The sequence below is a fragment of the Mesitornis unicolor genome, unplaced genomic scaffold (genome assembly GCF_000695765.1).
Source record: "Mesitornis unicolor isolate BGI_N332 unplaced genomic scaffold, ASM69576v1 scaffold321, whole genome shotgun sequence".
NCBI classification, from domain to species: domain Eukaryota; kingdom Metazoa; phylum Chordata; class Aves; order Mesitornithiformes; family Mesitornithidae; genus Mesitornis; species Mesitornis unicolor.
This window is the reverse complement of record NW_010164368.1, coordinates 81,122-103,863: the sequence shown is the minus strand read 5'-3', so window position 1 is coordinate 103,863 and position 22,742 is coordinate 81,122. Positions and strand designations below refer to the sequence as shown.

General features: G+C 39.4%; 1 protein-coding gene across 1 annotated transcript in view; it reads left to right on the top strand.

The window, feature by feature from the left end:
• Positions 1–22,742, top strand: part of LOC104548300 (dedicator of cytokinesis protein 2-like) — an 82,527-nt gene that overhangs the window by 14,301 nt on the left and 45,484 nt on the right. The window contains exons 4-6 of the mRNA XM_010194288.1: positions 9,000–9,078; positions 20,813–20,913; positions 21,005–21,063. Coding sequence (XP_010192590.1) covers positions 9,000–9,078; positions 20,813–20,913; positions 21,005–21,063 — 239 coding nt within the window. The remainder of the gene's footprint in view (positions 1–8,999; positions 9,079–20,812; positions 20,914–21,004; positions 21,064–22,742) is intronic.

Sequence of the window (22,742 nt, the reverse complement as noted above, 5' to 3'; positions counted from 1 at the left end):
CATCTTCCTCACCTGCTCAAGTAGCGGATTCACTGATGAAAGTGCTGGTTGATCAGCCTTTGAGGATTACAGAAGAGTGCCTGCCAAACTGCAGTTATTGTAAGGCCTTCTGACTTCAGTTTGTGGATCACATTCTCTGAAGTCCTTAGAGCCTGTGGGAAGAAGTTGCGAGTTTTAAAAACTTTCCATGTCTTAATTGGTTTTCAGATGTGATTTTAAAAAACCATACATTCCAGCATTTTAGTGGTTCCTGTGTGACCTGGTCTGGTGATCCTGCTCTGGCAGGGGTTGGACTGGGTGAGCTTTCGAGGTCCCTTCCAACTCCGAACGTTCTGCGATTCTTTCAGTGAGAACTTTCACAAGAGCACAGGAAATAGTATTGTTTCAAAGTTTCTCTCTGTTTTTCTGTGTCTGATTACCCAGTAGAAGTTTGGACTTGATTAATTTTTTTGCACCTGTCATTACATCACTGGAATCACAGCTTTAGAAGACACCGCAAACATGAGTCTGGATTGATGCACATAAATACCTGAGTGAATTAATTCGGCCTTCACCTCAGTATCTGGTTTACTTATCTCAAAGTTGAAGCAACTCCCAAGTCTCGTGGACTTGACAAGATGTTGAAGAGCTGTCTCACTGCTGTTGGACAAGTAGTTTAAAAGAATTAATGTGTAAGAGTCTGAGGAAAGATCAATTCATGATTTTGGGAAGGTTTATAGTTCTGTACCTGATTTGGGCACATTTCCCAAAAGAATTTTGTGGAGCCAGGAATGTTCGATGTCTGAAAACAGGTGAAGAAAAGGCCAGGTTTTGCAGAGTCACTTAAGAACAGACAATGCCAATGGAAGTTTTTTTGGTTTATTTGGGTTGTTGGTTTTTGTTTGTTTGTTTTTCCTGCTGTAATTATCTCTTTGTTTTATGCCGCAAAGATCGGATGCATTAATTCTAACTTGGTTGCGAAAAATAGCTTGGAGTTCCAGATCTGTACTTTAGGTTTACCACCTATTTGCACTTCAAAAGCAAGGACAATGTGCAGACCTGTTGTACTGTGAAATACTCGTCTTCTAAGTAGTAGCCTTGAAATTCTCATTTGATAAACAACATATTGTTTATGAATATAGAATTATTTCTCTGCTCTACCTCAGCATCTCTGTATTCTGGTTTGGGTTTTTTTTGAGAGAGAGCATCAGTTTGAAATCCCATTTTTATCTTAGGGTTGCTCCTTAATTTTCATCTTTGTCTTAAATTATTTATATATGATACATATGTTGCAGTTCTATGCCTATTAATAAAGCAAAGCAGAAGTGCTTTAGAAGAATTTAGAAGGTGAAGTAGATAGCAGCAGCTGAACCACGGCAATTCTGCTGCTGGCTTAAGCTGAAACCTTGCCTTTTTATACCCAGTTTAAGCCCAGCGACTTTGGCCTGTGAAGATCATCCAGAAATCTGCAGACTCGAGAGTCTGGTTTGAACTGTAAATTAGAAGCATCCGTCCACATAAACTCAGGAAATATAATGGAAATTATTGTGGGTAAATTAATTTCATCAATTTTAGATCAAAATTATTTAAACTGGTGAGAATTTAATTCCATGTTAAGTATCGGTAGAAAAATTATCATAATTAAACACCTGGAAGAAAATATTTGCAGCCCTGTGTGATGATTAAAATTAAGGGAAAATGTGATGAGGAGAACATTAAACAGAAAAAAATATTATCTACACAGAAAATCAAGATCCTGTCATTTGGTCAGTCCAGATCAGTCTAAACCTGCAAAGCAAAACTGAGCAGCAAACCCTAAGTTCAGAGAAAACATAAGCTCCAGTGATCTGTTAAAGAGGCAAGGGAAGTTAAGTTCTATTGCACTGTGACAAGGTAATCCCTTTCCATAGTTTTTCTCAATAATTTCTTCTGAAGTCTGGCAGTGTGTCCTGTGTTTTTCCAAGCAGTTGTGGGGCACACTTTCTTACCATCTCTTTTCTAGCTGCATCTTCTCCATTCTGTCAGTTGTAATTGATAACTGATATTATGAATCATCATCTAAGATATTATGACTTCTCCAATGAAATTACTTTAACTCTCCCCTGCCGGATCAAAGTTTAGTTTCTTAAATAGAAATATGCTGTCAGTAATAATAAAACTGAATTTCCTCTTGTTTTGATTGTAATTTCAGTGCTTTATAAATATGTGTTTATCTTCATGCTTGTGGTTAGCTAATACCTGGTTTTGGTGAAAGGGTGAGGCATATAGAAGTTAAATCATTGAGGCAGGACAGTATGGCATTGGCAGGAGCCAGGAATAGAATTCAAGCCTACTGCCTAAGTGACTTTTGATGACAGAAATAGATAACATGCTGCAGGCAAAATACGAATGCATGAAAATATTTGGAACTTGACAGCTTGGAGTTATTGCATGCTTCCTGCAAATGTGTAATTCCAGCATGTCAGATGAAAACATCTGTGAGAATGAAAGGGATATTAACAGAACAGGTCTTACATATATTATATTATATAGAATCCTGTAAATATTTTTTGTATTATCGGTAATTTTTACTGATAAGTACCTGAGTATTTCTCGTGTCCTTGGGGCTTTCTATGTATGGCTAACATTAAACCATGAGCTCTTCACAAAAATTTTAAGATACGTCACACAAGAAAGATGTCCATATTATGGAATAGATTTGCATGTTCAGTACCTAAGAGTGCACTGAACTTTATTTAATGTAAGAGGAATCATAGGCATCATGCCAAGTCCTGCCCAAACTGGGTATTTAGATGATGTTTCACTGTCGGTGCTGGAGAAGAACGTAAATACGCAGGAGCTGGGAAATACAAAAAGTCTCAGGAATGCAGGATACCCATGCCTACCCCAACAAAAGATTTTGAGTGAAGGGAAATGCTATTCTCTAAGCAGCGGGAGCTGAAGAACTTGACTGAGTTGGCAATAAATATACTTTGTAAATCGAAAGAGAATCTAGAAAAACATAGTTCTACAGAAAAGACATGATGCTAAAAGGGCCTTGACCCAAAACTCCTACTCAGAAGAGTAATGGGAATGCTGCCAGACAGAGTAACACATGGGTGTCCATGATTCTGCCTAGCTCTGTATTTTTGTGTGTGTGCTGTCTGTCTAAAGTAGACCATTCTTTTTAGAATCCCCTTTTTGGTGAAATCTTAAACTGTTTGTGTCAAGCATCTGGCAGTTTTGTTGAGATAAATGTGCCCGTGAGAGTAAAGCATTGGAGAAGAATGTGTTTGATTTTTCTGTGGGTAGTGTGGGGCAGCTTGAAGAGGAAATTTAATTTTCCAGAGGAAGTGTTGGTCGCATCAAAGGCCAAGAAGAAAAGTACAGTAGCCTGCTGGGAGCAATGCAGGCTAAAATTGCAGTTGATACAGAGGCAATTCTGTGATTATACAGGGGTTGTTTAGGAGAGTGATGGTAGCCTGCAAGAACAGTATTGAGCAAAATTAGGTTTCTTAAACTTGACATGATTTGATGACACTCAGCATTTCACAGACTGGGCCCTTAATTTAGCTGGCAAGATTAGCTGAGCTAGTGTTAGAAGATCAGATCAGGCTGTGCCCTAGACCACTGGGAAGAAGCTCATCTGGATGTGTGGGATGATGTGGTGAAGCAACTTCGAGCTCTCTGACCTTCCAGTGCCACAACCACTGTAGTAGTTAAAACAGCGTCCCTCTGATCACGTTAAAAAGAGAAGGTGTAACAAGATGTAACAGCATGTATAGATTACCTTATTTCCTTGATCACATCAACATTACAGAGGAATGTTACTTGGATGGAAAGAAAATATTGTTTAGATTTTCACAAAGAATTTTTTCCTTGTGGAAAACCATAACATAACGATGGCTTTCAATCCAGCTGCTGCCCTTTAAACTGTTGCACAGTGGTTAAATAGGATTCCCTGTCACAAGCCTGCTGAAAGCTGAACTTTGCTTTACCACCCTCATTAAGAAACTGAATTTAACCCTTGTATTTTCATATATATTTTTGCTGATGAGACTAAAATCCGATTCACTCACTATTCAGTTTCTGTAGTAGCTCCTGAACAGCTACACAGGGAGCGGTGTCTCAACAGAGCTGAGAAGAAGTGACCCTGTTTGCTGTGTTCTCACAGCTGCCAGTGGCAGTTGGTAACCTCCCATCATTTGGGTCTTTGATGTGTCTCATCACTTTTGAGCCAGTATAAAATTCCAGCATTCCCATGAATGAAATGAGTAGGACTTGCATAAAAACCGACTCTTTCTGCTTGTTTTGAATGCACGTTCTGATTTTGTTCAATGTTGTCCAGTGTTGTATGAGTGAACAGTGAACAGTAAGTCTCTCATCTCCATGGTACTTGCCATTTTATGGATACTACCATATCCCTCCTCTGTCACATAGTGGCCCCTGATTTAAGAAACCAGGTCTGATGCACAATCCCTTAAATGTGCCTAATCATTTCTTTGCCACATTTATTTACTTGGTTTGGTCTCTCTTTTTCATTTATGTACTTGTTTCTCTTTTTGAGCCGGGAGACCAGAACACCACACAGAATGTAACACAAGGAGACAACACCTGGGTATCCTGGGGTCTCTTAAGCTTTTGCTAATAATTCTTATTGAATAATTGTTTTTTCTGATGCTGCTGAACACTAAGACTTAGTCGAGGCGGAGTGGACCTGTCTTATATCTGTTAGATCTTTTTCCTGATTGGTAGTAGCTAGTTGAGAGTTGGTCACTATATTTGAACAGTTAGGATTGATTTTCCCTTGTGTTCATCTCTTTCTGGTATGCCCCTAAAGTATTTGCTATAGAAATATTTCAGCTTAAAGCTTTTAAAAAATTTGGCTATGAAGCAGAGGAAAATTGATCACTTGTTTTCAAAATTGTAAATTGAATTAAATGAAATTATTTAAATAAACTTTATAAATATTTAGAGATACAATTGAGTTTTGTTCTACAAAAATACCGTGCTGGAAAGGTAGCTTTAGAAACATGATATGCTGCATTAATAACAAGCACAAATAGGTGCTGCTTTCCAAGCTGGAGGGATAATCACAGAATCACAGAATGTTAGGAGTTGGAAGGGACCTCGAGGGATCATCATTTCCAGAGAGGTGACCTAAAACAAAACTTAAAGACTTGTAAGAGGTTTAAGTCAGTATTCTTTAATACAGTGCTGGGGTCCTCTCAGAATCACCTCAGATTCCCACTGGCCTTCACTTATACAATCCCTTATATTCCCTATACTAACACATATGCATCCTAACTACCGCAAATAAACACATCTTTTCATAGAACTAGTTGTCGTAAGTCCGGCCTATTTTGGCTCCTTTCTTCACTGGTCCACTGGTGTCCTCTCATGGTAAAAAACCACCCTCTTGAGGTATTTTCATGGTTGGTGGTCTTTTACTCCATCAGATACTTCATGGTCATATCTTCAGCTTCATCACTTGTCCTTTTGGTGACCCTTCTTTTGGAGCATGCATAGAGGTAATCTGGTTTCATAACCTCCCTCTGCAAACTTGGCTTGGTATGCATCATTGTTCTTTTCCCTAAACGTCCTGTGCCTTAAACAAAATGGTTCTTCAAATAGTCCTAAACTGCACGATTATCCTATTTAATGATTTACCCTACCTGTCAAGTATACATAGTTTATGACCTTTTTTACTAAATTTTAAGTCCCCTAAGGCATTTTCCATTAGCTTTGTGGTGTTCTCTGTACTTAACCATTATCAGTCATCCAGTCCAACCCCTCTGCCAGAACAGGATCACCTAAGGTAGGTCACACAGGAATGTGTCTAGGTGGGTTTTGAATGTCTCCAGAGAAGGAGACTCCACAACCTCTCTGGGCAGCCTGTTCCAGTGCTCTGTAACCCTTACAGTGAAAAAGTTTTTCCTTATGTTTACATGGAACTTCCTATGTTCCCCCTTGCACCCACTGTCCCTTGTGCTGTCATTGGACATCACAGAGCAGAGCCTGGCTCCTTCCTCCTGACACTCGTCCTTTACATATCTATAAACATGAATGAGGTCACCCCTCAGTCTCTTCTTCTCCAAGCTAAAGAGTCTCAGCTCCCTCAGCTGCTCCTCATAAGGGAGATGCTCCACTCCCTCCATCATCTTTGTGGCTCTGCTGGACTCTTTCAAGCAGTTCCTGTCCTTCTTGAACTGAGGGGCCCAGAACTGAACACAGTATTCCAAATGTGGTCTCACCAGGGCAGAGCAGAGAGGGAGGAGAACCTCTCTGACCTACAACCACCCCTTCTGATACACCCCAGGTTGCCATTGGCCTTCTTGGCCACGAGGGCATAGTGCTGGCTCATGGTCATCCTGCTGTCCACCAGGACACCCAGCTCCCTTTCCCCTGTGCTGGTCTCCAACAGGTCAGTCCCCAGCCTACACTGATACATGGGGTTGTTCTTTCCCAGATGCAAGACTCTACACTTGCCCTTGTTGAATTTGATTAAATTTCTCCCTGCCCAACTCTCCAGCCTGTCCAGGTCTCGCTGAATGACAGCACAGCCCTCTGGAGTGGCAGTCAATCCTCCCAGTTCTGTGTTGTCACTATATGTTGAATAGTACTGGTCCCAGTACCGACCTCTGGGGGACTCCACCAGACACAGGCCTCCAACTGGACTCTGTCCCATTGACCACAACTCTCTGACTTCTTTCCTTCAACCAGCTCACAATCGCTTCCTCCAGCACCATGTGGTCCTGCAGGGCATGAATCCTGCTCTCAGCATGGGGTCTAGGACCCACTTTCCTCACCCCAGCAAATGAGCACTGGTGGGGTCCTTGCAACAGGGCAAGATAAAATCTATCCACCTGGTTATGTCCTCATAAAAGGCTCTCAAGTTGGTCAAACATGACTTCCCCTTGGTAAAACCATGCTGACTGCTCCTAATGACCCTCTTATCCTTGATAGCCTGGAGACAGCGCCAAGAATAAGCTGTTCCATCACCTTTCTAGGGATGGAGGTGGGGCTGACCGGTCTGTAGTTACCCAGGTCCTCCTTCTTGCCCTTTCTGAAGACTGTAGTGACATTTGCTTTCCTCCAGTCCTCAGGCACCTCTCCTGTTGCCCATGACTTACCAAAGATGATGGAGAGTGGCCTAGCAATGACCTCAGCCAGCTCCCTCAGCACCTGCGGGTGCATCCCATCAGGGCCCATGGATTTATGGATGTCCAGATCACTTAACTGATCCCTAACCCAGTCTTCATCAACCAAGGCAAACTCCTCCTGTATCCTGACTTCCTCTGGGACCTCAGGGGTCTGGGGCTCCTGAGGACAGTCTCCAGCAGTGTAGACAGAGACAAAGAGGGCGTTCAGTAACTCCGCCTTCTTAGTATCCTCTGTCACCAGGGCACTCACCTCATTCAGCAGTGGGCCCGCTTTGCCTCTAGCATTAGTTTTGTCTGCAGTGTATTTGAAGAAGCCCTTTCTGTTGTCCTTGACCTCCCCTGCAAGGTTTAATTGCAAGGAGGCCTTACCTTTCCTAGTTGCCTCTCTGCATCCTCTGACAACAGTCCTGCATTCCTCCCTAAGTGGCCGTTCCCTCCTTCCATGATCTATAGGCTCTCTTCTTCCACTTGAGTTTGCCCAGCAGTCCCCTGTTTAACCATGCGGGTCTCCTGGCTCCCTTTCTTGATTTCCTACCCAGTGAGGTGCTCTGATCTTGAGCTTGGAAGAAGTGGTCCTTGAATGTAAACCAACTATCTTGGGCCCCTTTATCTTCTCGTACCCTGTCGCATAGAATTCCCCCTAGCAATTGCTTGAAAAGGCCAACGTTGGCTCTACTCAGGTCCAGGGTTGTCATCCTGCTTGGTAGTCTGTTCCTACCGCACCAGAACCTGAACTCCACCATCTCATGGTCGCTGCAGCCAAGGCTGCTGCCCTCAGCCTTCACCGCTTCAACCAGACCCTCCTTGTTGGCGAGTATAAGATCCAGCAGCGCTCCTCGCCCAGTTGGCTCATCCACCATTTGCATCAAGAAGTTATCACTGATGCACTGGAGGAACCTCCTGGACTGCGAATGGCTGGCTGTGTAGGCCTTCCCGCAAATATCTGGGTAGTTAAAATCCCCCATGAGAACCAGGGCCTGTGCTTGTGAGGCTGCTGTCAGCTGCCTGAAGAAGGCCTTGTCAACTTCCTCATCCTGATCAGGTGGCCTGGAACAGACACCCACAGCAGTACTGCCCATGCCAGCCTGCCCCTCAAGTCTCACCCACAAGATCTCAACTTGCTCCTCGTCTGCCCCTGGACACAATTCAATACATTCCAGTTGCTCTCTCATGTATAGGGCAACTCCTCCCCCTCGCCTGGCTGGCCTGTCTTTCCTGAAAAGGACATAGCCATCCATGACCACATTCCAGTCATGGGAGCTGTCCCACCGTGTCTCTGTAATTGCCACCAGATCATAACACTCTTCACACTCTTGCTCTTGGAAGAAATAACCATATATTAACTCAGCTTTGAATGTGTTTCTGTAATCAACCTAGGGAGGCAGATGGGCAGAGGAGTCATCCTTCCCTCACGTCCTGTGAAAAAAAGAAAAAAGCTGCACATAGTATCTTTTAATTGGGAAGATGCAGTGGCAGCTTCTAACTAACAAGAACTCCCTCAGCTGTCAAACCCTTGAGGAGGAGGCAATAGCACTTTTGGAAATTATGTGGTTTTGTCACATAGAAGGTAAAATTGTGTTTGGAAGGATTGCTCTCTCTGCTTTCTGAAGAATACAATGCAGCAGTAGGAAAGAAATTATATTGTCTGAATTTTTCAATGGAGATCAAGAAACTTTGAGAATCACTTGCTTGAAGTTTCATTTATAACTGACTACAAATAACACGCCATTGCGCAGAATACTGAGTTCACGTGTGTGTGAACTTTGCTTCTTCTAGTGTGTTCAGTGTTTAAATGTGTTTCCATCAATATCTTGCATGATTGGAATAGATTCACAGAGATTACGTTGATTCATCTGTATCATTGCTTTTCTTTTTTAGGGTGTTCTTGAGAGCCATCAACAAATTTGCAGAGACAATGAACCAGAAATTTCTGGAGAATATGAATTTTGAAGTGCAAGTGAGTATTGAGACGTTTCAGCCGAGCTGAGGCAGTATGTGCAGGTGTGATCATTCTGGTCTCTCAGAGTCCCTTCTGTTACCTGGTATCAGTATCAAAATGCCTGTTGGTTCGAGTGTGGCAGGATTAGGCCATCTTTGACGTGACAGGAAAATCGTACTTTATTTATTATAAGGCAGCCGGAGTATTTTGTACTGTGATTCTCCCACACTTGGCAAGCAGAAAACTCTTTTTTTAAAAACTTACTTAGCCAGCCATGTGTATTCAGAAATACAATCTTTGATGTAATGCACATAGCCTTTACAATATCGCTTCTATGTATGTAGGGCAGAAAAAGCTTAACTTCATTTGATTCCTAGAGTGTTTAGCACTTGGAATTTACTTTTATTTTTAACTTGCAGTCTTCTTGATAAGACAATCTAGATTTATTTTCTTTTTCTTTTAGTATTTCTTTCTGAAATTATTTTGAATTAGGATTTTGTTCTTGTTTTTAGTTTGCTCAATACAGTGTTGTACTACTTCACTACTTGGTCATGCATTTTACCATATATTTGACTTGCTTCAGATAAAAATGTCATTTTCACATTCATTGAATTGTTATTAAAATATAAATAGAGTTTTAGAATCAGGATTTGTCAGTAAATGCAGACTGATGATGATGTGTGCTACAGATAGAAAACAGTAGTAAAATGAGTATGAAAAATCATTACATTTCACTCCTCTTTATATTAACTGCAGTTAAGAGCAAATGTTTTAAGTTCAAAAAAGCTTCCCGATTACAAAAATGTAATCTGTTCATTAGTTAATAATTTCTTGACCCTAATCGTGAAGTTGAGAGAAAGTTCAGGGCTCTGCCTTCTTGATTTCTTGAGGCTTATGTTTTATGGTTGATCTTGCAACTTGAAATCTGTTTTAATTGATTCTACTCTCATGTGACTCTTCAGGTTTGCTGTGCTAAAAACTGCTTGGTATTGGCCTCTCAGTCCCTAACACAAAACAACCTCGGTCACAAATAGCTACGGAGCAGTCAGGTTTTTGAATCATAAGGAAAAATGTTTATCCCGACAAACTTAAGACTTCTTTTTAATAAATATCCATGCTGGATATTTACTCTCAAATCCTTGACATGTTTATGATATAATCTCTCTTAGGTTATTTTTTTTTTTTAACAACCGATTAAGTTATCATTTCTATAACACATGACCATTTCTTACTGCACAGTGCATCAGTAATCTTTAAAAGCAAATAAAACAGGCCTGGTGGGCGGCAGTATGGGTGGGCTCCAAAAATACGCAGATGACTATAAAGACTGTGTACCTGTCAACATTTCATTAAGGTGTACAGTGCCTCTTTCAGATGTTAAAGCAGCAGTCTGAACCTAGAACTTGTGTTGCAGATAAGCTTCTTCCTATGGCAATTCTGTGCATTCCACAATGTTCTCAACCAATCAGGGGCCTTGTAGTTCAACACGGAACCTTGCAGCTCAAGAGAATGTGTTAATGTGTACGCCTTTATTCATGACTTGTCAAATATCTGGGGGCTTTGACTAAGCTAAACAACATTACAGTAAATAGGTGTTGTGCCATCTAAGCAATTGTAATACCTTCCTAGTTTTCAAAAGAGACTTAAAAGTACCAGGCAGAAACGTTACTTCTCTTTCACGAAAACTTATCTTCCTGAAAACCTTCTCACAGTACCATAAATGTACCCATTTTAAAAGCTGATGCTGGACTAAAGAAGGTGTGAATAATGCAAAGCACGTTGTCTGATTTTCTTTATTAAACAATAAAATTTAATTTCCCACTATTGTCTCTACATTTTCAGATCATTGATAGCGTCTTAAGGCCAGTTTGTTTATGTATTTGGTTTCCTTTGGATGAATCTAAATTAAAATATTGAAGAAGCCCAGATTTTATTGTAGGGTTGTAACCTGTGTGTCATCCACAGTGCTTACGTGTTCATGCTTGCATATGATACATATGTGTTCCATATATGGAAGACATCAGCTGGAAGATACTTTAAGAAATCTCAGTATGGAGAGGCAGTGGATCTTCTCGAAGTGATGTTCATAGATTCTGCATAGATTACACTGGTACATTTAAGAGAGAGCTGAGGTCTTTACCTCAGGATCAGGACACTGGACCTAATAACTGGTATGAATGCCCTTGTCCATTTAACAAGAATTGTATACACAGATGCTTTACTAGACAATGAAAGAGAAGCAAAACTGGTTTTTAAGTGTTATCTCCTTCCCAAGTCTACCCTGAAAAGGCTGGAAGAACCAAGCTTCGTTAAAAGCACTCAACTTGCATTCCAAAAACAGAACCCTGAAAAATCCTTTGCAAAACTACTTCTTGGAAATGCTCCAAGTGAGCTTCAATTTAAATTCAGTAGTTCTCACAGGTAAAATATTTACTTTAAAAATGTATTTTCCCTGGAAATTTTGGGCAAGCCAACACCCAAGATTTTAATGTTTAAAAGGTTCTTTAATTTATTTTTTTTCTGAAGGTCAATTTATCCAAATAATTTCTAACAATCATTTTGCCTAACTATTCTAGAGCCTTTTATGGTAAGAGAGTAGGCTATGTCTTTACTAAAAAATACTGTATTATCCTTAAAGTTACAGAATTTTCTTAAAATGCTCTAAAGCATTGAGGCATTAGGAGGAATAACTTCAACTATTTTTTCTAAAAAAAAAAAATTGTCTTTTGAAGTCATAGTTTAAATCTTCCTACTCACAGAATCATAGAATCATAGAATGTGTTTGGTTGGAAGGGACCTTTAAAGCTCATCCAGTCCAACCCCTGCAGTGAGCAGGAACACTGTTACTACATCAGGTTGCTCACAGCCCCATCAAGCCTGACCTTGAATATCTCCAGGGATGGGGCCTCCACCACTTCTCTGGACAACCTGTGCCAGTGATCCACCACCCTCATAGTGAAGAACTTTTTCCTAATGTCCAACCTAAACCTACCCTTTTCTAGTTTAGAACCATTACCCCTTGTCCTATTTGCTACATGCCCTAGTGAACAGCTCTTCCCCAGATTTACTATAGGCACCTTTCAGGTATTGGAAGGTCGCTGTAAGGTCCCCCTGGAGCCTTCTCTTCTCCAGGCTGAACAACCCCAACTCTCTCAACTGGTCTTCACAGGAGAGGTGCTCCAGCCCTTTGATCATCTTTGTGGCCTCCTCTGGACCTGCTCCAGCAGTTTGATGTCCTTATGTTGGGGGCCCCCAGAATTGGATGCAGTTGAACCTCATGAGGTTCATTTGGGCCCACTTCTCCACTTTGTCTAAGTTCCTCTGAATGACATCCCGTTCCTCTGACATGTCAACAGCACCACTCAGCTTAGTATCATCTGCAAACTTGCTGAGGTTGCCTTTGATTCCACTGTCTATATCATTGATAAAGATATTAAACAACACTGGTCCCAGTACAGACCCCTGAGGGACACCACTTGTCACCCGTCTCCAACTGGACATCGAGCCGTTGACCATTACCCTCTGGCTGCGACCATCCAGCCAGTTCCTTATCTGCCAAATGGTCCACCCATCAAATCCATGTCTCTGTCCTGTCCTTGCTGTCTGTGGAAGGCTTGGTCGTGGAGGTGTAACTTTTCATGTGGCTTGCACTGGCTTGAGTTGTTCACTAATAGCATGGATGCCAAAGTCACTTGCTGTAGTCCAAGAAAATTGAGCAAATGACAAATAAGAGAGACAACATGTATATATATATATTTTATTGGAATGTATCTTAGCTGAAAGCAAACATGAGCAGCGGTTAACTCAAAGTAAATGAGAAACTTGTATACTTTATATCATAGTTTACAGTTTCAGCCTCTGGGGCTGTTAAATCTTTTTAGATTTAACATTTGGTTTTCCTCAGTTGTTCTGGAGTACTTTTCAATAATATATGAACAAGTAATCCTCTGTGCAGCTGTTGCAGTGCTTGTATGTTTTTATTTTAGCGATTAAGGTACCAACAGGCTAATATAATACGTAGCTTTTGTTTTAGCAGCTGCTTGGCAAATGCAAACTGAATAAAGCTTACCTCTGTTATTTATCCATTGCTTCTTTGTTAGGATTTTTGGATACAGAATAGTGATGGGAAGCTAAAGCAAAACTTTGAGATGCAGTTTCCTTCAAAGGGGAGCAGATCTTTGGGATTTCTTTGAGGTATCTGTATTTAAAAGAAATCTAGGAATTTTAGAGGAACATTGATGAAAATAAGCAATACATTGATGTTCCATAGGGAAGTCGTTGCCAAGAACCATACAATAGATCTGCAGATGGAAACAAATGCTGGTATGTTATTTTTTAGTATTATGATAATAAATGTTACAGTGCAACAAAACTATCAGTGGGGGAAAACTAGCAATTGATGGAAGCTCAGTGTTGTTGAGGTTTTAGGAAGCATACACCTTATGACTGTAATCAGTGGGCCAGATACTGATTACAGTAAATCTAGGATATGCGTCCTAAAACCAGAACTGAGACAATCTCACACCAAGGAGTGCAGCTTAACCTCAATTCTTTACACTGGGCTCTTTTTTCAAATTCCAGAGGGAAAAAACCCAGTGATCTTGAGATGTGCTTCTGCTGTTGCTGAGCCTGACACAGTTTTGAATGAGCTTGTTTGATGTGTTTTACAAATAATGTCAAGCTCTTGCACTTGATATGAATAGTTGTGCATCTAGATTTAATTTAATTTAATTTAAGCCATAGGTTCAATGATGAAGCTGTTACATACCTCAGCTTACATACAAATACCAAAACTATGCACAGCAGAGCAGTGATGTGCTGTTAATTTTTCTGCCTTGGCATGTAATAAGTTCAGTTTCAGAGTCCATTGCTTTAGAGGGTCCTTTTTTTAAGTTCCGGTGCTTTGACACCAGGATTGTCATTGCAGCGGTCAGGCAGGAGTGCCAGAGCTGCTGTATGGGTTGAGAGTCATTATTCATAGAGATAATTAAATAGGCATCTGATGGCTGAGATTATATGTCTGCTGCGTGAGTAGGTGGTTTTCTCTGGGTTTTGTCGGGGTTTTTTGTGGTTGTGGGGGTTTTTGTTTTGTTTTGCATGCAGAGTTTCCATGCTGGATATATTCAGATGTGCATCAGTGACTCTCAGGAAACAAGGCACAAATAGAGGTTGTGTACAGCAGGTATTCTCCAATGCCACAATACAGCAAAATGCAGAACAATAAAGGACGGATGAGCTACAAGGTGTTTGTTACAGAATGTTTACTGTTGTGCTGATAAGACAAAATTGCTAGCTTCAGAGCAAATACTTTTACAGGGGAGACAGGAGTGAATTTTCATTAAGTGACTGACTATAAATAAACCACAAAGCAAGAATGAACCAGAACTCACAATATTCACAGAATCACAGAATCGCTCGGTTGGAAAAGACCTCCAAGATCATCACGTCCAACCGTTCCTGTCTACCCACTAAACCATATCCTTAAGTACCTCATCTACCCGCTCTTTAAATACATCCAGGGATGGTGACTCCACCACCTCCCTGGGCAGCCTGTTCCAGCTTCTGATGACCCTCTCAGTAAAGAACTTCCTCCTTATCTCTAACCTGAACCTCCCTTGGCACAGCTTGGTGCCGTTTCCCCTTGTTCTATCCCCCATCACCTGGGAGAAGAGACCAGCACCCACCTCTCTACAAGCTCCCTTGAGGCAGTTGGAGGTGGTGATGAGGTCTCCCCTCAGCCTTCTCTTCTCCAGGCTAAACAACCCCAGTTCCCTCAGCCGCTCCTCATAAGGCTTGGTATTATATATTCATGGTACCTGAAGCTTGTGAACGCATGCAGTACCAACAGGGAAAGAACCCTGAGCAATATGTTAATGTGCGTTCCTCAGTACTGAAATTCAACTGGAACATGAAATTTTAAACCACAAAATTCTGGAGTTTGAGTAGGAATTGTTGGAATAAGTAAAAAACTTTCAATATTTACTAGTTTGTATTCTATTCCTGTCTCTGTATTTGACATAGGTTATTGACTTGCATTTATGTTAGATACAAACACAGTTGTGTAGTGAAACAGATTATCTGGAAAGACTGGGAGATATTTCTCACTTCAAGATTCTAAAGAATGGATTCAACAGACATGTGTCTGCAACAGTGTAGCAGATCTTGCCCTGGGACATGGAGCTGGATTAGCTGACATCTCAGCTTTCCTTCCAGGTCTGGGTCTACAACTAGAAAAAGTTCCCTGACGTGTAAGTGGTGTCATTGAAGGTTTGCAACTACGGGAAGTATAATAGTTTTTTATCCAGAATGGGTCTTACCTGTGTGATTGTAAATTGCTTATATTTTCTCTTTTCCCTCCTAACTGCTCTCTTAATTGTTTGCAGAACTGTCTCATCAGCCAGCCAGTATCCACACCACTTGGCATATACTGGTGCTCACTGGTCAGGATCATGTTCTCTAGTTGTCAGAGGATTTGTATCTCTGGTTGTGGGTTGCCTTTGGGGTTTGGGGTTTTTGCAGAGGATGGGATGGTGTAGGGCAGGGCTGGTTCTGCTTCGTTACCAGCTTCCACTAGTAAAGACAATTTTACTTTGGAAATACAGCCATTGCAGGCGATTTCAGATGTGTTCGACATACAATTTTAAAGCAGATTGCAATGTTGCCATTTTTGGTGGTTTGTATCAAATAACAGTTTTTGAAGTAGTTGCCAGTTGAAGATGCAGAGATCAGACAACCTGTCCAGTTCACTGCTTTGCAGCCGTGCTTCTCCAGGATAGCAGAACAGACGTACCATAAAAACATGTAAATTCTGGATTTGAGATGTGCGAGTTGAGATGGGTTCTTCAGAAGAGACTTATCAAACAAACAAAAGTATTTAAAATTGTAGACTATATTTTGGAAAAAGATGTTCCCTGAAAGTCACCCTGGCTTCTTGGGTTTAATTGTAACAAAAGCTTTGTGTGGTTCTGTATTTGTACATTGTATACATTTATGGTATCGCCAATAAATGAGTGAAGTTTAGTTCATTTGTGGTAAATAGGTCAATTCTGGGACTTTTCAGTACTTTTCTTTTACCTTTTGTGGTAATTGTACCATCTTACTCAATCAAAAAATTAACTTGAAAACTTCGATGTTTCAAGACAAAACATGACGTGTACCTTAAGGGTAGCCCCCAGGATATTAAATAAAGGTGAATAATCAGGGGATAGCGTGGCTTTCCATAAACAGTCTGAAGAGCTTTAAGCGTCATTATACACCCATTCCTGTTTTATTCAAAGAGCTGGTTGATTTGCCAATTTTTTGATTCACGAGGATTTTTAAGGAAGCAAATATTTGACAGTAGTTCCAATTTTGAAGCCGAATATTATCTGTCCATATAGGTATAGAGATGTAGCTATGAAATTAAAAGTAAGTTCAAATGTGAATTAACATAGAGATACAATAATTTCAATGACCTTTCTATTTACCAGACACTTCTTAAATGTCAGCAGTTTCCCTTTTTTTTTGTGAATGCAGAACTAAGAAAGAAGGTTTTATTTCTTTTTGCATCAGCAGAAATATCTTTTTCAAATTGCAAGTCATGGGATTTTTCTTCTTGAATGAATATTTGAATGCAACATAATCCAGTCTTCCATCAAGAGCAAAATGAAGATAACAACGTTTAATGGTTCACTTCAAAATTTCAGTTAAATTTTTCAGTGTACACCTTTACAGAACCTATTTAGACCTCCTATTACTGTTTTTGTTTCTGTTAGTAGCTGATGTCAGTAGCTGGGTGTTACCTTTGTCTAGCAAAACAGTATTTTTCACTCTGTTGTCACTGTTAACTCATGGCTCCGTCAGTTTGGTTGTCGCAGTCTTGCTCTGCGCAGTGAGGATTTCCATCCAGGGCTGGACCACAGCAGTTCTGCAGTGCAGGCAGCAGCCAGTGCCACCCTTCATGCCACTTAATTCACTCAAATGACTTTTTTGTGCCTCATTCTTTTTATAGTCTTTCTGACTGGAGATGGCAGCTTCCAACATATTAGGGACAGGGAAGAGTGAACAAATAGAAACCCTTTTGTTGTGGCCTGGCATGACTTGTCATAGACTTTGTGTTCTGGAAAATCCAGTGCTACTGATTCCTGTTCCTTCCTGCACTTCCTATTTCTTAGCAGTATTTTTACAGGACATTAGAAAGGATTGTATTTCTAAATCTGTGCTGTTTCATATTAATAATCTATATTCCTGCCACGAATTATATTATAAGGCATAGTCCACACTGAATTATAACATCGTCTGATTTAAAAGAAAATGCTTTTTCCCCCATGTTTTTCCTATCTTTTTTTGCGTGCACCAGGCACTTCTAATAACTCAGCAGTAATTAAATGTATTTTAGTATCAGAAACAGAATTGCATAACTTATTTTTAATTTTTAAATCTTCAGTTAGAAATCAAAATCAAAATCTTGACCGCATTACAAATATTCAGGGCTGAATACACAGCACTCTGTGCAAAAATGTATGTATGGTAGTGATAAACATTGTAGGAAACGCTAGGAGATGGCTGATGCAGAAGTTAATGCAGCCATTAGAAAATGCAGCTAGCTGCATTAAGTAGACCAGCAATATTAGAAATGTTCTATTTTGTACATTACATATAGTGTTGTGCGTTTGAAAATTATCAAACTTCCGAGCTTAAAGTTCATCTTTGATCCTTCTACCAACATATAGCTGGGTCTTCCTAGAGTGACCTATGGTAAGTAATTGGTTCAGAAACATTTTGCATCTAGGGAACTAACTTTTACTGGATTTGGGAGTACCTTATTTCAGCGATTTGGGATGTTGTCCAATGTAGAAACGATAGATGTCTGAAGTAGAGGCTATTCAGAAGTATTTTTCTTAAGTTGCATCATTAAACAAGAAGCATATGACAAAAACGAGAGAATGGGATTATGACACGAAAATCTTTAAAGAGTAAAAATGAATAAAACAAACTGTGTTTCTTCAAAGCTTCTGTAAACTTACTTTCATTAACCTGTATTTTTTCTACCTTTGTTCTATCCTTTTGAAGTATGTAACCAATGCAGTGAAATTCTGCAGAGGTCTCAAAGGATTTTCATAATTCTTTGAGATGCTTAATACTCTCTCTTCGACCTCAAAGCAAAAACTATGCCCGTCATGAAGCAGTCTACACACCATAGGAATAAGCCCTAAATATTGTGCTTGTAACTTCCGGAATTTGTGAGTGAGTTGTAACTCTACAAATTGTATTTGTTAAGACTCCATTTAAACAGAATACAGTGCTTACTTTAATTATTTTAATGTGTATCAGTTGGTGAGTTACTCAGAATTGTAGCCTTCACATTCTGCTTATGCCTCTGTTTCTCAATTTGTATTTTTCTAGTGGGATGTGCATAAAGACAATGCAGAATAATTGTCATGAATGTTGGTTTGGAATTTTAAGGCTGCATGATGCAGATGTGTGTGCAGTCTTTGTGACTGAATGTCACTGTCTCTGGTTGATCCAATTTAGCAATTTATTTAAAACACAAGTTGCTATTCATTTGTGTTTAAGTGTTTGAACTCAAAAGGCTTACAAAACAGTAAAAAGTAGGTGTTTCTTCTAAATTATTTAGTTTTAAGTGATTGAGAAATGTATTCCAGCATGTGAAAGAGAACATTTCTGAGGTAATATCAGCACATATTGAGAATGTCATACATCCTGGAAGTCAATGGATCATTTCTGATCAATGTTATTTAAAGGTTCATAAAGGTTATTTCTAGCTAGCTTGGCTTGATAGCTGTGCTAACTACGTATAGTTTGCAATTATGGATGCAGGCAGGAAGCTATTAAGTGCCATTTTTCTTCAGAATTGAAGTAATAAACCTACTATCTATCTGAAATGTATCATGCTTTCACCAAAGGATGATATTTTTTCAGCCATTATAGGTTACTCTGAGGAGGAAAGGAAATGTATTTTATAAATAAATAAATAAATGCCACCTTTGTCAGAGACACATATAAGGATATTGAGTCTTTAGGGTGTGTATCTGTCAAAGGTGGCATTGAACTTGGAATTATTAAATGAATAAATAGACCACTAACTATAGCAATGAGGCTTCATCTTTTCTCCCATAATCTGGAACAATTTGAGAAACTTTCCATTTTACTGCTGTAATTGACATGTGCAAAGTACATTTCCTGCGCATTAATAAATATAGCTTCTCAAGGGACCGAAAACTCTAAATTGGTCAATTCAGTCTTGTAAAACCTTTGACTGGGGAGAAAACAGGCCGTTCAGGGCATGAAGAACGTTTAGACTGGGGGAAAAGGCTCTGAATTAGTACGTACTATTAGTATACTGTCAAAAATTAGATAAAAGCATAATTTTAATTTTGTAGTAAGGGGAAAAAAAGCTGCCTTACTGCCTTGCTAGTCCTCGTATTCAAATGCAGTTTTTAATAAGGCTGTGATTGGTTTGGGTGAATTCAGCACATCCTTGCATGGCACAGTGTGTAACATTAGTAGCCATCCCCAGTGAAACCCCACTGGAGTCCGTGTGTCTGCACCAGGGCTAACTGCGCTCTGGATGTCAATACGGACAGACAGACCCAGCCCTCCTAAGTGCTTTTGAATGAGCAAGGCTGCTAAGGAGACCTTCAATTGGGCCTCTAAGGCAGGCATAAATTAAATGCAGGTTCTTCACATTATAGAGGACGCTTGACAATTTTATTTAGTATAGGAAATGTCTGCATTTTTGTATGTCGTTTTGTGTGTTGGTATCTATTTTTCCTGATTATTGGTGCACAAGAGAGTTTTCTAGGTTATAAAGAACAGAGCTCACAGAAGTTTTTGATGAAACCTTTTATTTCTAGGCTATTTCCTGTGGGTTCCCAACCTGAGCTTGTATTTCACCATACACAATTAAGAGCTCTTTAATAATGTTACATGTTTTGTTTCCGTCCTTTTAAGTTACCACTGAATACATTTACTGTTGCCTTTCTACTGTCTCACGAATACCTACTACACATTTTTAGATGCAGCTACATTTTTTAAAGCGTCTTAGGCCATTGCTGACTGCTTAGAAGCTTCTGAAAACAGTATTTATTTCCTAGAATTTGGCTTCCTAGTGAAATACCTATTTTTGCTTTCTACCTCTAGCATGTGAAAGAAGTATTGCATTTTGATTGGACAAGTAAGTTCTTCCAGAAACGAAGGGTTGTGCACTGGAAGTAGAGGGGGTTTTGTTGTAGTTCAAGTGCACGATTCAGTACTAACAATGATTTGGGCATGTATTTTTTCCTTGTTTCATGTAGAGAGCTCTTAAGAAAATATATTGGAATTTCACACAAATTGTCGTTGAATTATAAACCAAAGAGAAGACAAGTGTTTGCCTTTTGAAGTGGTTCTCATATGCAGTGTAATTACACTGAATGCCTTTAGCTTCAAGGCGCTAAGATTCACTGGCATAGAATGTGTTTCACCAGTCCTGCTGGCGTTCGTGGTTTAATGTTGTTACCATATGAACCTTTTAGCAAAATTTATTCAGCTACTGTGTTATTAAGAGCAAATGTTTAGTAGTGGTTATTAAAATTCATCTTTCTTGCTTTTCAGGTAATTGCATAATACTAATGATGTACTTCTTTGCATAACAAAAAAAATCTCATTAGTTGTGTTGTTTGGTTTAATAAATTATTCAGCTTTATGCATAGTTTAATATTATTCCTGCTTTTCTCTAAACAATTATAATTTCCTTATATTCAATTTACAGCTGTGGAACAACTACTTTCATTTGGCTGTGGCTTTTATTACCCAAGATTCACTACAGCTAGAAAACTTCTCCCATGCAAAATACAACAAAATCCAGAACAAGTAAGCAGAAATGTATACTTTTATGTCTTTAATTTTGCAGTAAGATGATGATATAGGTAATGATAGATACCTGTCATACTTTTTTCCTTAGATATGGAGATATGAGACGTTTAATTGGTTTTGCCATCCGTGACATGTGGTACAAACTCGGTGAGTAGGCAAATAAACTTAATTGTAACTGAATCCAGAGCATATTGTTGGCTTCACTGAAAAATACCTGATATGAAGTGCTTCTGTAAGTATTTCTGCCATTTGAACTTTAAATGTATTTTCACTTCTGTTATTAAACTTTTAGCGTGGAATAAGCATACAGCTTACTCCACACAGAAATAATGTGGATAGTGCACTGTATGCTTTTCTCTTCCCTACTGTTTTATTCATTAGTACAATGTAGTGCAGCACACATCTCCCTCTCCTGATGTACCATACCTATTGCAAAGAAACATTATCTTAAAATGGGGACATTTTCTTCCCTCGGTGGGGTGGTGATGCTGTAGAGGCAAAAGTAGCTCCGTATTTCTCCTTTTAGTGTGTTCATACTCTGCTGGTTACCTTTCCTTTCACCTTTAAGTTCTTCATGTAAGTTTTGCACTGTGAGCCTCTGACACAGCAATGTTGCAGTAAAATAAGCTATGGAGAGACCATAACATCACCCTGTATCACAGGGAGACCAGCTATGATTTTCAAAATACACAGAAAGAGACTGTTTCTTACTGACTGAACTTATGTAGAATATCTGTTTTATCTTGGAAAATTTTTGCAAAATTCCTCTCCCAGGACATGTGAAGTTTCTTTATGATCTCTGTTAAACGTTGTAGTTTCCAGGTGTACCAGCACCCTTAATCACAGGTGCTTGCCTGGAGATTGTGAATGTTTTCGTCACCTTGCACATACCCCTTCTGGTGATACGTTCACCTTTCAATCTTTCTTTTCTTTATTTATTTTTAATGTATCAGCATGCTCTGTATAAAAAGGATGTACTCAAGATTTTAAAGGACTTGATACTTTTGATGATATTATAGCCGAACTTCCAAATCTGTTTTCAACAAAGTCATTAATATTCTATTTTAACACTGTTGTCCTTTTTAATACTGGTAGGTGTAGATTTGAAAGAAATTGTTTTCAAATGAACTCTTGAACCATTAACATCTGTTTCTTAAAATAAACTTTCAAGTTTTCATTTTACTGTGAAGTACAGCAGATCTTGCAGCAGCGCTTTTCCACTTGTCTGTGTTTGAGATTTGCTGTTTCTATTCTACTTGTGCTCAATCTGAGAGTCTGTGTTAAAACCAGCAAACATTTTATAAATATTTAAGGACCTTTAACAGTTTTGCATGATGTTGAAGACCAAAGGATTGTTTTCTGATATCCAGAGCCATTATTACTTTATTTAAAATAATATTGTTTTACATACCCAATGGAAAAAGAGGCCTACAGATTGAGAAATGTATCAGACTAATATGCAAAAATTCTCAATAATATTAATATAATAATAATATAAAATGATCTTTCCATTTATTTTCTGTAATTTTCAGGCTTCTTCTCTAGCTTTAACAAAAAGGGATCTACTTTCTGAAAAGCAGTAGGGCATCTTAAGTATAAGCCACATTTGAAGGATACACACGCAGCAAGATTGAAGCAGGCAAATGCGGTCAAAGGATCTCACAGTGTGACCTCTAGAGTGCCTTTAAAACTATAACCTGAATGGCCTTGTTCTGCGGGGCAGATTATCTTTATTTGTGCATTGCAGTAATTCGGTCATTGAGGTTTGAGGAGATGACTCAGTTACTCTTGATTCCTGAAGTGGAAATGACAGCTGCTGTTGCCAG